The 15,381-nt window shown below is 40.8% G+C and overlaps 1 protein-coding gene across 4 annotated transcripts in view; it reads left to right on the forward strand.

Moving 5' to 3' along the window:
- The window catches only part of dnah5 (dynein, axonemal, heavy chain 5), an 85,395-nt gene that overhangs the window by 57,322 nt on the left and 12,692 nt on the right, over positions 1-15,381 (forward strand). For all 4 annotated transcript variants that reach the window (XM_076738283.1, XM_076738284.1, XM_076738286.1 and 1 more), the window contains 11 exons: positions 300-437; positions 2,078-2,213; positions 2,586-2,767; positions 2,890-3,024; positions 3,914-4,069; positions 7,587-7,769; positions 9,313-9,417; positions 9,887-10,025; positions 10,499-10,613; positions 12,100-12,290; positions 13,577-13,698. In XM_076738283.1, coding sequence (XP_076594398.1) covers positions 300-437; positions 2,078-2,213; positions 2,586-2,767; positions 2,890-3,024; positions 3,914-4,069; positions 7,587-7,769; positions 9,313-9,417; positions 9,887-10,025; positions 10,499-10,613; positions 12,100-12,290; positions 13,577-13,698 — 1,602 coding nt within the window. The remainder of the gene's footprint in view (positions 1-299; positions 438-2,077; positions 2,214-2,585; positions 2,768-2,889; positions 3,025-3,913; positions 4,070-7,586; positions 7,770-9,312; positions 9,418-9,886; positions 10,026-10,498; positions 10,614-12,099; positions 12,291-13,576; positions 13,699-15,381) is intronic.

A 15,381-nucleotide genomic window follows, 5' to 3' on the forward strand; every position in this document is an offset into this window, starting at 1 on the left:
TTTATGCTGTCTGACATGATCTGAGCCAGAAGACGTCCAACCATTTTTTAAATGATTTAATCTTCTCTGTTTTTCATGCAAAATATGGGGAGAGCTGTCCCAATTCCTCTTCTCAACAAAGCACTCTTTCCCTACCATCTTTCTCTTTTTCTGTCAAATCCTCCTTACCTTCCCCTCATCTGGTCTGACTTCTCTTCCATCTTTTCTCTCAGCCCTCTCATTAGAGAACTGACCGTGACCTCATGTACAATAAAGGCATCGCAGATCCCTCAGTCTGTCTGTCTGCCTTTCTGTTTCAGGCTAACTTGGCGGTGCAGCAGAATCGTCTGGCCATAGCTAATGTGGACCTTCAGAAGGCTCAGGCTGAGCTGGATGACAAGCAGGCAGAGCTGGATGTGGTGCAGGCAGAGTACGAGAAGGCCATGATGGAGAAACAGGTCAATAGCTTTACCTACTTCGTTCAACATATAAATATATATAAGAGGAGTGTGATCTGAAACAGCAATTAGTTCATTTCTGTTTTAAGACTAAGTAATGGACACAGATAACATTATACAATTGGACATCAAGCATTAGTCTGTTCCGCTGAAGCCTGTAATATAATGGAGAATTACTATATCAATTACTCTAAGCTGAGTTTTAATAGCACATAACAGTCTGGATCCAAACTGGTGATCGTATTTTTCTTATCTTAATTAACTCGCTGCTCCATCTGATCGTTTGAATACAAATGGCCGACACAGCTTTCTTTGTGCTTTATTGATTCAATTCATAATTTCCTGGAACAATGACATTCATTCCTGACCTCGGCTCACTTCTGTCCTCACAGCAGCGGTGAGTTTCTTCATGTACGGCGTATTTTATGGATTAACACAGTCTCAAACGTTTTTTCAGTGAATGAAAAAGTGATCATTGAAGTCTACGGCATGGCCTTGAGCTAAATTAAGCCAACAACCCTGATTCCAAAAAAACAGTTGGGACGCTGTGTAAAGATTAAATAAAACAGAATACAGTCATTTGTGTGTGTTTACTGACAAATTTCTGAGGTGTTCCTGAGCCCATGTAGTAGTATCCTACATAAATTTATTAAAAAAAGCTAATTTCTTAAGCTAATGTTGTGCCACCTGATGCGAATTTGGGGCAACACAACAAACAACAACAACGGAAAATGACTCAACCTGCTTTACACAATTTTTTATATTAATATAACACCAGTGTGAGTGTGTCCTCCATCATTCTCACTCTCTGTCCTGTGATAAATACGAGCATGTAAATGGAACAGTATGTGCATCAACACTCCCTGATTAGGAAATCTGGACAGCCTAAGTTGACTCTTTTTATAATTTTGTGATTAAGACGCAGAGCTGTTCATCTCCTGTGGCCAGATGCGAGATTGAAGGGCTCGCTGCAGGCGCGTCCGAGACTCAGACAGTTGCTGTTGACTGTAATATGCTTCTTAATTAAGAGATGCCTATACCAGACAGTCTTTGTTGATGGAACAGACATTATTGCTATTGAGCAAATAAGATCATTATTTCCTGTGAGTAGCTGATATAGAGGTAATTGTGATAAAGGTGGTAAAGAAAAGCTACTTTGGGCAGTACAATAAATAAACTGTTCTGAAAAGAAAATGCAAACACATCCATCCATCTATGCTTTGGGGGTGGCAGGGATCCAGAGCCTGTGCAAGCTTAACCCAGCATGCATTAGGTGAAAGGCAGATGACTCTCACTGGGCTCACATATACAGACAGACAGCATTCACATCTGTGGTCTGTGGCACCTGGAGGAAACCCACACAGTGATGAAGAGATCATGGGAATATATTAGTCATCAGCTATATACCAGTGATTCTGTCTTGAGTCCTATTGTACTGGGATTGGAGAGTACCTCAAGTCACAAAGGACTCCATTATTTCAGTGAAATTTCTTTAAATACACACAGATGTACAGAGAATAACTGGTCAAATGAGAGTTGGATGGATGGATTGATGAAGAGACAGTAGGAAGAACAGACGGGGAGGCCAAAACAGACACATCAACTCACTGATCTGTTTGTCTGCCCTCCCTTCCCGTCAGACGCTGCTGGAGGACGCTGAGCGCTGCAGACACAAGATGCAGACGGCGTCCAGTCTCATCAGCGGTCTGGCCGGCGAGAAGGAGAGATGGACAGAGCAGAGCAAAGAGTTCGCTGCCCAAACCAAGCGCCTCGTTGGTGGGTTCCAAAGCCAGCTTCAGAACATGAGTGCTATTCATAGCTGTACATCAGAGAAATGTCTCAGCAGTTTCATGATAATCATTAGCTCTCTCATGAATACCAGAGATTTGTTTGTGCGATTTGTGAAACGTTATGAATTAGACATGAATTTACATCATTTCTGCTGGATGCTAAAACAAATAAACAATACTTGGATAACTAGCCTAAAAGCATAATGCCATGAATGCATACTATGATTTTATACTTCTAATTACCAATGATGTGGCCAAAATTTCTAATGTACTGCTTAGAGATATAGTAACATTTCTCCTCCAATCTTTAACTGTTTTTACTTTGCATTGCATTAACACTTTTGTCTTTTTGTTCAAGGTGACATCCTTCTGGCCACAGCCTTCCTCTCATACTCCGGCCCCTTCAATCAGGAGTTTCGCAATCTTCTACTGAGTGACTGGCAGCGCGAGTTGAAGCAGCGTCGCATCCCATTTGGCGACAACCTCAATCTGATAGAGTTACTCATTGACGCTCCCACTGTTAGCGAGTGGAACCTACAGGTCAGTGATCTATTTCAGCAATTACCACTAACCAAATCAACCGTTTTAGTGCATACTGATGCAGTATATATAGGATAGGTACTCAGAACATAGGACTGAGTCGTTTTTCCTTCATCTCACAGGGGCTCCCAAATGATGACCTGTCGATTCAGAATGGCATCATTGTCACCAAAGCTGCCCGCTTCCCCCTCCTTGTTGACCCCCAGACACAGGGAAAAATTTGGATCAAGAACAAAGAGGCCAGGAATGAGCTTCAGGTTGGTTTTTATTTATTTTTATTTTTATTTCATCATTCATTTTCATCTGTACACTTTAAAATAGGTGACCTGTTTTGGCTGACACATTGTTTTAGGCACATAGCATTTATTAACATTAACATTTATCAACAACAATAAGAACTCATCCACTGATGGCCTGCAGTGTTCTTCCTTTGTTTTTGTATTTTTCATTGTTCTGTCATTATCTATCCAATAATGCTAAAGTCAACTACAACTACAACCACCTTCTATAAATATCACTTGCATTTAACAATGTTTTTCCTTTACTCATACCCTGTGCTAGTTTTAGAAATGTGAAAGTTTGCCTGCAAATCCTTTTCTTTGTTCGACATGCTTTTCCTTTTGTGCAGCGCCATGAAAAGTCTTGCAGAATTCTGGGGCGTAATAAGACCAGCCAAGGTCACTGGCCCTGTTAGGGGCAATCTCTGAGCTGAGTGAATGCATTCTGCAATCCTATTATGTGTCCTGAAGACGTGTTTCCCGAAGCAGCGAGTTTAAACCCTTTCCACAAGTGACCTCATCAAACCAACTGTATTTATTTCTAGAAGGTTTTCTAAAAATGGCCCATCTTAAAAAATGATGTGTTATTAGTTTGACTCGTCGCATTTCTCAGAGGGAGCTTGGCCTGTGTAGCTTTAGGACAAATGAGGGAGAACTCAAACGTGTGTCTCCTTCCTTTGACTCAAACATGCTTGTCTCAGTCTTGCTCACCAGTCTGATGGAAACAGTGAGACTGAGGTCAGTTAGTGGGGTGATAGCTGTGTAGGGAAAGGCAATGCTTCCAGCTGTCAAATGCATTACATTTTTGTGTCACACAATCACCGTTTCTTATATCCATATACTAATAAATCCCATATTCTGATCCCAGATCACCTCACTGAACCATAAGTACTTCAAGAACCACCTGGAAGACAGTTTGTCTCTTGGGCGCCCCCTTTTGATCGAGGATGTAGGGGAGGAGTTGGACCCTGCACTCGACAACATCCTTGAAAAAAACTTCATCAAAACTGGTTCCACTTATAAGGTAACGTGGCAGAAGTAACCCTCCTGAGACCTCATGTCCTCAGGTTTTTTTTCAACCTTGTCTAGAAGAGTGTGAAATGGGCAGGTGTGTTTTGAGCGCTGTTGGGAGGCATGATGGGACTTGGCCAGGTCCCACTTGCCACGCCAACTGCCACACCTGTACTGCCACAGGTTGATTAGCTCAGACGGGAAAAACAAGCCCAGTCACTGACACTTCGTAACATGGGTAGTACTGGCTGGAGGTGGAGATGCTCTTTTTCCAACTGTGCCAGCTGGCGCACGTTTAAGATAAGACTTTATTGATCCCACACTGTTGAAATTGAGTTATTACAGCCAGCAAGTATCAAAAAAGCAAAAACTGTGGCATAAAAAGGTCAAGATAAAAAGTATACGTGATACAGACTAAAAAAAACAACTATGTGTATGTACATTATGTACAGATTCTAAAAATACTAAATGCCAAAAAAAAAAAAGATTGCCAATGTTCTTATGAGAAAACTACCACTTCTGTATGTTGTATTGCACTTGAGAAATATTGTTGCATAGGAAGAAACTCATCTATGTATATGCACAATATGTGCAGTTTATAAAAAACACTGTTGCCAGTGTGGATAATAAATACAGTGTTATTGCACAGTTGAGAAAAAATATACAACAAATTAGAAATTGCACAAGATGTAACAGTGTTGCACCAGATGAAGTGGATAATGTGAGCATATATTAGCATTGATAACAGTGGTGCAAAAAACAAAAAAAACTGTGGGTTTATGATGTCGAATTGGAGGGAAAAAAAGCTCATGCCCCACCGTCTCATGCAGGGGGTGGGATGGGTTGTCCATGATCATGTTAATTGTCTTGGGATGGATTAAGGTGTGCTCAGTGAGGCAGGACCACTCACTGTTTTATTGTGTGCTGAGTGAGTGACTGTGTAGAAGTAATTTCCTCCTATTTCTCTGTGGCACAGTGGATTTTTTTCGTTTTCCACTTTTATTATGTTAAGTGGAATGGCAAATGGACTGTATTTATACCGCACTTTTCTTTTTTCACAACTCGTGCTTTTACAACACAAGTCTGCATTCACCCTTTCACACACATTCATACGAGGAAGGCTCATTACGAGCTTGTAACCATTCACACACAGCGACAGCACCGCATCGGGGGCAATTTGGGGTTCAGCGTCTTGGCCAAGGATACTTCGACATGTAGATTGAACAGGGTTTGAACGACCGACCTTCTGATACGTAGACGACCACTCTACATCCTGAGCCACAGGCACCTTTTAAGATATTGTAGAAGCTGGCTCTTTTAAAAAGGAATTAGATCGCAAATAGCGAATTATACCCTTTTAATCTGCATAACAAAAAAGCACTACTTCAGTCCTTTTAAAAATCCACCAGTAGCCCACAAATATATTTCACAACCAAGTCTAAGTGGAGAAACACATTTTTGATAACTTTGAAAAAGCTGAAAAAGGTGCTAATGGGAGTCGATTCTAAGGAAATCTGCCTCTGACTCGTGACAACCTGTCACCAAGGACAAGTTCCTGCTGTTCTTCTGCTTCCTTATGAGTAGAAAAAAAAATGTCGGAGCCTGCAATAGGTAGTACATCTTGATCACATTGGCTAGCAACAGAGGATAAAGTAGCTAGGTGATCACTCCGATCATAGGCCTGAAGTGGCAGCTCTGAAACCACACTGACAGCAGCAGTGCAGGGGCCACCAGGCTGTAAGTTAAGAAGAAGGGACTTCATTTGCTTAATCTCAGAGACTAGTAAAAAGATGTCTAAAGTGAAAGACGATAACCTAGAAATGTCCAATGCTTTGTGGTCTGAGTTTTGGCAAAGCTTCCAGTGGAGATGAACACCAGCTATGCTGGTTCTGGAGGACAGAACACAGCTCCAGCGGATTACAAGGCTACTGGCATAGGTGAAAAAGCTCTGATGCGAGCTAATGCTAACAACATACACAACCTGCACATTAAGGCATGGAGATGAAAAGGAGTCAGACTGTTGGGTACCAGGCTCCTTTATCAGGTTGTTTGTGTTACCCAGGTCACATGCATGACTTTGTTAATATGACATCTTGGACTCCTGTGCATGCACGTGATGCATATCCCGGTATTGCATTCTATCTTTGGCAGTCGGGAAGAATTAAATCAGTACTATAGAGGACCTCAGGAGCAGATATTTATTTTTTTATTTTTTTATTTTTCTGTTTTCATTTGTGGCTAGGCAGTGAAAAACAGACCGCTCTCTATCTCAGCATTCTAATTTCCACTAATGTACTTGGAGTTCAGTCTTTTTCATTTAAAAGATTGCTGGGTGTGATTTGAATGGCTCTTATTTTGGCAGACCTGAATCAAGCTTTGGGTGTGACTTCTGGGTTTTACTGGAAATGTAGAATTTAGAAGCACTGTAAATTGGTCTCTGCTAACAAACTGGTTTGAACATTCAAAACCAGCATTTTTAGCGCACAGATAAATGTGTCTTTTCTGTGTTGCCTGTAAAGATTTCGGCAATAATTTCCACAAAACACAATTGAGAGGGCAGATGAAATACCGTTGTCTGAAATATCCAGATAACCTTGAACTTCAGTTACTGTACATCACAACAACAATGGACTTTTAAACTGATGCATATAGAATGCAAGAAGTTGTGAGAGAGGCAGAGTGAAAGTCTGCTTCCAGGCCTTTTCTCTCTCTCATTATCACCTCTCAAGCCCCGGCTCTGGCTGATGCTGGTTATTCAGCAGCTGACACTGCAGCTGCCTCCCTGTGTCTCACACATGCATCAACAATCACACATGCATGCACCCTCTCCCAATCTCTCTCTCTCACACACACACACACACACACACACACACACACACATCAATCATACCGTATAACTGCAGGAAAACATGCACACGCATTCACACTCTAAAGTGATTACAAGTACGTAAGTGTTGCATGCACACAACACATTCAAGCAGAAGTCTCTCAGCTACCTAATGAGAGGCCTGATTAGAGGTGTCTACGCTCTCCCTCCCACCCTCTTCCGAAAAGCTTTAATTTCTATTAATATCCGAGTGTAAGGATGAAGTGAAGGTGTCTGTGGCCCACAGCTCTAGGGACAAACTGGCAGATGGATAATTAGAAGTTATACTGCCACGAGTAATTAAATGCTGATCAGAGCAAACACAAGCGCACATTCATCCGTACGCACACACAAAATGTTTCTGAGCTGCCGTATCTGCAGAGTGTTTGTTTGCTAACAGGATACTTTCATCGTGTTTGTCAGTATGGCCCGTTCATACATTTTCAAAGACGGCTGCTTACATCAGTGACTGTCCTGAGATTATGTGTTGTGTTTTTGTCTTGGTTTAGGCGAGATGTGGCAGAATAACAAGCACAACTTTTTTTCCCAGTGCACCTTGCTTTCGATACATGTCTATAGTTATCTGTCTGCTTGATAATACGATTCGCGTGCTGATGGATAATGAGGATGCGTCTTTTCCCTCCCTCTGTCTTGCTTTTTGCAGGTGAAAGTGGGCGACAAAGAGGTGGATGTGATGAAGGGCTTCAGGCTGTATGTGACCACCAAGCTACCTAACCCAGCTTACACCCCTGAGATCAGCGCCCGCACCGCCATCATTGACTTCACGGTCACCATGAGGGGACTGGAGGACCAGCTGCTGGGCAGAGTCATCCTCACAGAAAAACAGGTAGAGTTGCTGTCAAGAAAAATGGTAGCCATTATAGCCACTGTGTACACAAGCTAGCTGGATATTTAATTTCATTTATGCTGCACTACTACAATGCTTGAATTCAATTTCAGTGTATTTCCACAAAAAGGATGTACCACCGGCTTGATGCAAATTGCTCAGATTCTCATAGTTCCCATGAAAAGCCCTTGGAGACTATTTAAAAACAGGCTCCCAACATCTCCCCCTACTGTGTGCCTCATTTTCTCCCTCCAGCAAGTACAAACTGTGTGACAGTATAACTGGGAGGTTGTTATCACCTTTTGAATACAGAAGACGATAATCATCACAGCAAATACAGTGTGAAGAAACAACCAACGAGAGGGCACATGTGGACTAATGCCAAATATACACACAAGAACACCCATATCTAAAGTGTCCGAGACTTGATTGATTCATTCTTGGCAATAGACATGCATTATAAATTCGCCCAGATGATTGTGACTGTGAAAAGAATGGGTCTACTGTAGGGAGGCCATTGTCCCTGTAATAATGGCTGATCATGAGATGAAGGATTTCTGCTAGACGGGAAAAAAGTGGCTTGTTTCCTGTGTAATGATATGGATTTAATCATAATGGGAGCTGAAAGTAAAACCTGCATTCTTGCAATTCATGCAGCGTTTACAAGCCTAACATCAATTCAATCAATTGTTCAGTTATTTGATTTGATTTTACTGTATGTCACAGATCCTGATTGTTGTTTCAGGTAGTTCATTGGCTTTAAAGCCATCATACCAGAAGAAAATTAACACACAATATAAAGATAAGATGAGCTTTTCCGACACTTTATTTTTAAGTCACATGCAGGCTGAACATATTAATCTTCACTAACTATAGTTAAGAGTTGAAATCAATGCACGGTTTAAGAATCTTACATTTCCCATGCGTTTACTGTTGGTCAGTGAGGTTTTGACGGACAGTCCCTTTATTTTAAGCAGTGCCACTGCATTTTACTGTGGTATTTTACACTCTAAACGGCTGAGGCAAGATATGGTATTTTCTCTGCTCTCTCTTCTTACAGTATTATTGAAATATTAGTATCTTTGTCCTGTTATTGGTTTGACTCATAAAAACTGCCATATGAAATCCAGACACTGTGGCTTTTGAGGAAAGTGTGCTTTTAATCTACAGCAGCAATATAGCTGGTTTAAAAGCTGAGTCAGAGCAACAGTAGTGGTAACTTAGGACTTATGTTCAAACAATGTCGGTCTGTCAGTCCACTAATGACCAGACTGCTATGAAACTGGCCTGGATAATAAGAAAAAGCCTACATGTACTTTACTCTCATTTTGCCCACTGTCAGGCCAAAATATCAGCTGCCAGTATCTCATAATCTAAAAGGCATTTCATTTGCTGATCAAGTTCATGCTCTCCAGGAGATAAAGCCTTTTAATTTTAACGAACCTGTGGCCTTCCCACTACCACCATACTGCAGCTTTATAATCTAAATGTGTGTGTGTGTGTGTGTGTGTGTGTGTGTGTGTCTGTGCTTTTGTGACGACAGGAACTGGAGAAGGAGAGGACAGACTTATTGGAAGATGTGACATCTAACAAGAGAAAGATGAAGGAACTAGAGGACAACCTCCTCTACCGACTGACGAGCACACAGGCAAGAAAACACATGTAAAACTGTGATGTATCACAGACTATCTGTGGTGAACAACACTGCCTCTGACTGAATTAGGGATTTGGGGCATGTGAATACCATCAGTTTGGGTACTGTAGCAGTGTTTGGAGCAGCTTTTGTATTTTCTTTTTTCTTTTAAATATAAAAACAGTTTATGTGATTCCTGGTGCTTCTTTGCTTTATAAAAGTACAGTATGAAAAAGAGACTGTTGATGACGTTTGCTGGCAAATATGCTCATCTGGAGTTCATTAAAATGCTAGTTAATTATGTTTGCTCCTCAGAAAGAAAGCTGCATAAATGAAGTCACCCAAAGCAAGAATAATAGAAAAACACACATCTGTTACAGTCATGTCTCTAATTCTGGACTCCATCACCATAGTGATTCCGTCAGTAATGTTTGCATTTCCATTCGTTTTCTGACTTATTCAGGCAAATATGTCTCTTTTGTAGGGTTCACTGGTGGATGATGAGAGTCTGATTCTTGTCCTTGGCAACACCAAGCGCACAGCTGAAGAGGTCACTCAGAAACTACAGATTGCTGCCGAGACCGAGATCCAGATCAACGCTGCCAGAGAGGAGTATCGACCTGGTAGGTCATGACGACTGGTTCAATGGAGAAGTTCACACTCTGATTTGCACTGGTCAGTTATAGTGTGCCTGCCAAGTTCAGGCTCAATCACACGAAACACGGTCTTTTTCAGTTTAAATTCAGCACAAGCAGTGACAAACATGCGCTCTTGGATAATTTGTTTACTGCACACATGCCTAAAACAGACCGACATCATCATAAAAGGTCTCAGTGTCAATCTGTGTGACTGTGTGTCAATCTGTGTGTGTAATCTGTGTGTATATTAAGGTAAAAAAGCAGACATTTTCCATTTTACAAAATAATTATTCATACAGGCTAATATCTTTCTGGACGTGTGTGACAGGACTTTGTGGAAAGAGATTTTTGATTCATGAATCAAGTCAACAGACACCTCTTTGAAGAAGCTTTTCAAGGGGGCAAACTCTTCTTTTGCCATTGCTGTTGCAGTTTTCTGTGTTTGTATGTGTTTCCAGTGGCTACCAGGGGCAGCATCCTGTACTTCCTCATCACTGAAATGAGTATGGTGAACGTCATGTATCAGACCTCTCTGAGACAGTTCCTGGGACTTTTTGACCTTTCTCTGGCTCGGTGAGAATACTTCAGCATTTGCTGTTCTCTCTAATGAATCGGTTTCTTTTCTAAGCATGGATTTTAGCCATAAATGAAATGTGTTTTCATAGTGACACTTTTTGAAGAGCAACATGTATATATTAATGCCTTCAGTAAGTGACACTGTGCAACTCCATGTCAGCCTTTGTCTTATGAAGCTGGCCAGCAAATTTTGCACCTCTCATGTTGATTTGTAAAGTCTCAGTCGGGCATTTGTTTGTGTTATTGGCAGAGTTGATGCTGCTGCAGCACTTTCTAGGCGACTGAATCCGATCAGAGTGCAGACATCTGTGATGCTATATCAGCCTTTCCCAAAATACCGATTTCAGAAAAGGGCAAAACATTATTGAATTTACTTCAGACAGCTCACACTGTGTAATTCAAGTGTCTTAAAGTCAGACAGTTCCAGTCTGTGTTCCAAAACCCACCTCATTATAGTTCTACTTGTTCCACATTTCCACACAGTGACAACAGCGGGAAAGAGACGCTGCCATATGTTGTCAGTAGTGTGAAAGTCAAATTGTACAAAATTGCCAAGATGCCAAGATATACTCTTAGTTTTTGTTTGTTTGCTTCCAGCCATTAAAGACAATATATACTCCTCTTCACTACAAAAAGAAGCTTTGTGCTTCTTTTTGTAGTGAACACTACCTTTGCTACAGGGTTTATTTTGTTGTTTATGATTGTCTACATACAGTATGTGACAAGTTTTGATTGTGACACTGACAAATTGGGGCTTTCAGGGTAATGCAGAGAAGGTGACGCTTGTGTTAGATCTCTGAAGCGTCATCATAGAGTTGCTTCAACAGATACTGAATATTATTGGCTTTACAAAGGTAGCTTTTGTTATAGGGAAATTAGATTGAATTGGTACAAATTTAATGTGTTCAATTTACAATATCAACCTCCTGCATATAAATAAGGTGAACTGAATACAATGTAAAAAAAAGAGGCAATAGCCTTATTCTCATCATGAGTGTCTCTTTTTAATGACCTCTTGAAGTTTCTGTGCCAATATATCTCATATTTCAATGTTGCTCTTCACTTGGCTTTGTCATAATTTATAATCCTCTGCGGTCCATATGTGAGATATTTACGTACGGGGATAGAGAGCTGCTGAGTCATGGTTGCACTGCACTTTTACTGTGATGTTTTTGTTTTTTTTTTTTTCCTTTTTTAAATAATGACTCACCAAACTATGTAACTAATTATATCAGTATTCCCAATATCCTTAATGACTAGAAGGATCTTTCACACTATTGTTGCCAAGTGCAATGACACCCTGAGTCTCACAGCCAGTACTGTTAATGCACAAGTCAGTAAACTAAAAATAGAGTCTTCTGTGCTCATCAGGTGAACTAGTGTGACCATGCCGTAGCCTATATCTGAGTTATTATTAAACTTAGACGTAGGAGCAGGGTGAAACTTCATATGCGCTATCTGCTGTGAAATTCTACTTTAACAGGTCTTCCAAAAGTCCAATCACCAGCAAACGCATCGCCAACATCATAGAGTTTATGACCTTTGAGGTGCATAAGTACGCAGCACGAGGCCTGTACGAGGAGCACAAGTTCCTCTTCACTTTGCTGTTGACGCTGAAGATCGATATGCAGAGCAACAGGGTCAAACATGAGGAGTTTCTCACACTCATTAAAGGTAAGAGGGAAATGTGCAGGATTTATTTGGAACGGCTCTGCTGTCTTGTTTACTCATGCAGGTGAAGGCATGGATTGATTTTTACATTTTTTTTGCCCGTTGGAGCCGTATGTGTGCATGTGTGGGCGTGAGTGTTCTGTTTTATTTATGTGTGTCAAACATAAATAAAAGAGAATGTGATTAATGCTAATCCATTTTGACATATACTCAATTGAAAACAGTGTAAAGACACAGTGACTTCAAACAAATGCCTCAGAGAATGAAATGATGAAGGGATGATATTTTAAATCCAAAAGGTCAAAGGTGACATCACTGTGACATCATGATGTTCCACAAAATCACTTTTCTGGCCATTATTGAACACCATATCTTAGGAACAGAAGGGGAGATTGTGACCATATTTCACTTTTGGTCAGATGCTGAAGTGGTGACACTAATCTTGGCTGATTGTTTAGATCTTCTGTGCTGCTGGTTGAAGGTGTGTTTGAAGCATCCACCTTTTACAGTGTGTAGCTTCTTTGCAGCAACATCCACCTTTGAAGCATTGTAGTCACCACAAGCTCATTGGTTCAGCTGATATTGAGCTTCAGGTGATGAAGCTCTCTATCAGTCCTCTGTGCTCCTCTAAAAATAGTCTCTAAGTGAAGACAGCATGTTTCTCACTGGAAAAATGATTCACTGGAATCATACATGTCAACATAGTAATGACATTTTACCAAATATACACTTAATACCTTTTAGTAAATTCCATCAAAGTCTTCACTGCACATATGAGTCAGACAGACATGGATGTAAATCCAACTTGACTGGTTGATGGATGTGATGGATACAACCATGTGGTGGTAATTCTAGTGTTTATTCACATGGTGCTGATCAGTTTTATTTAAAGCTCGACTCGATGTTCACACACATTTTAAACATATTGGTATTGTAGCACTTAGATATTGAGTGCTCCTCACCACAGGGATAAAAACCAGCTATGGCAACCAGCGAGGCTAAAACAGACAGTCTGCTGCATACATGCAGCTTCGCCATCTGTCAGCTCTGACCTGCTGAACACAGACTCACACACTCATAAAATTACTTTTGCGTATGTCTGAAGGTTGTGTTTGTGTGTTTGCATATATTTGAAGAATTCATCATTCTGTATTTTAATATAATTTTAAGAACACATTTTTTCACTCTAGGCCTTCTTGTTTGTGTGTATGTGCACATGCTAATGTGTGTGTGTGTGTGTGTGTGTGTGTGTGTGTGTGTGTGTGTGTGTGTGTGTGTGATTTATCCAGGGGGTGCATCTCTGGACTTGAAGGCCTGTCCTCAGAAACCAGCTAAATGGATCCTTGACATGACCTGGCTCAACCTTGTAGAGCTCAGCAAACTGTGGCAGTTCTCTGATATATTGGATCAGGTACAACACACACACGTGCACACAACTTGATCAATTTAGGTGTGCCCCTGCCAGGTGTATTATTCTTTAGCTTGGAGAGTTTTTTTTAATCTATTAAGGCTGCAGATAACAGAGCTCATCTGCCATCTATTACACACACAAGCACAGATTCAGCAGTGGTCTGTAGGTGCTCATTAAATATTTTTCACAGCTCTCCTTTGCTCAAGTAAGCCTGTCAATATCAGTTTCATCATGTCTTGCTTCACCGCTCTTACACACATACACACACACATACTCACTCATTACAATGGACTGTCACTCACTCACAAATATTACACACACCCTTATGGGTGACTGACAGCTTGGTGGCTTCTGGGTGGGGCGTGGTCACTTGCTTTTTTTTTGCAAGATATGGGAAGCAGTTCTTTATTTAATGAAATCAGTCTAAGAAAAACAAGGCGCGGACAGGATTGTGATGTCCCCCAGAACAGAGTGACAAAACTTCCTGAGCCCCGTTCAGACTGACTTTCTTCACACCACAACAAAACTGTGCTAAACACTAGGGGTGTTTAGCACCCTAAAAATTTGGCACCCAAAATTTACATCACAGTATTTATATATTTATTTTTAAGGTGATGGTATTTTGTGTTGGTCCTTGCAGCCAACAACAGAGTAATTGCTGTGTGTCGCTCATAAATGTTACGTTCCATATCTTAGTAGTAGTAGTAGTGGAGGTAACTCCAGTTCTATGAGTATGTGTGTAGCCCTCTACCTGCATGTTATTGCAGCCACAGTAAAGCACATTTTAAAATGCTTTAGCTTATATCACAGTGATGACGATTTTAAAAATTCATGATGTGGCAAAATGTTTGGGACGAAACCGAAATACTGCCCACCCCTACTAAACACATGACACAGACGCACCTTATTCACATACAGACATCATATTCAAGCAACCGTTTTGTGCTTTGCTTCAAGAAGCTCACTCAAATGTCCAGACTGGCTCAGAAATGTGTGTGTGGGACATGAATGTGTAACACTCGTCTATCAACATCAGCTTTTAATTTGCTCTTCCACAAAGCTCTGAGTCCTTTACATTCTTAAGTGCAGCTGCTCAGCGGCTAATAGACAAAGACAGTTAGCTCTCAGTTGCGAATGTGTTCAACTATATCAATGAGCAGCAGGTGGTTGCTTCACTCCCCTGAATAAGTACTCATTAAACAAGACAGTTGATTTCTGAATGACCCACACAGCCATTCATCCTCATTATAATATCACTTCATGCTTCAGTAAAGTAGATATCATGTCCCTCTAGAAGGATTTCTTAACTATCATGTAAATAGGAAAACTCTCTCAAAGCGCAGTACGATGTGCGTTTATAGTAATCTGAGTTACTGTATGACTTAAATGATGTGCGTCTGTTGTGAAATGAGTGGGATTATATTCCATATTTAAGGCATAGACCGTAAGTCAATGCACTGACACATATGACATTGTCTATATAGTGAAGTAAGTGATTTTCTTTTGCAGTCTGTGTTTCCTTGTTTTGTAAGTTTTAGAGAGGATAAGAAGTGACAGAAATAGTAGAAATCAGCACTGAAACATGTTGTGCAGGTACAGAAAGGTTCAGAGAGCCGCATCTTTGTTATGATCCTTAAGCACATATGAACAGTTTGGACAAATTTGTTGTGTGCATCTCAGAGA

The sequence above is a fragment of the Chaetodon auriga genome, chromosome 8 (genome assembly GCF_051107435.1).
Source record: "Chaetodon auriga isolate fChaAug3 chromosome 8, fChaAug3.hap1, whole genome shotgun sequence".
In the NCBI taxonomy this organism is placed as follows: Eukaryota; Metazoa; Chordata; class Actinopteri; order Chaetodontiformes; family Chaetodontidae; genus Chaetodon; species Chaetodon auriga.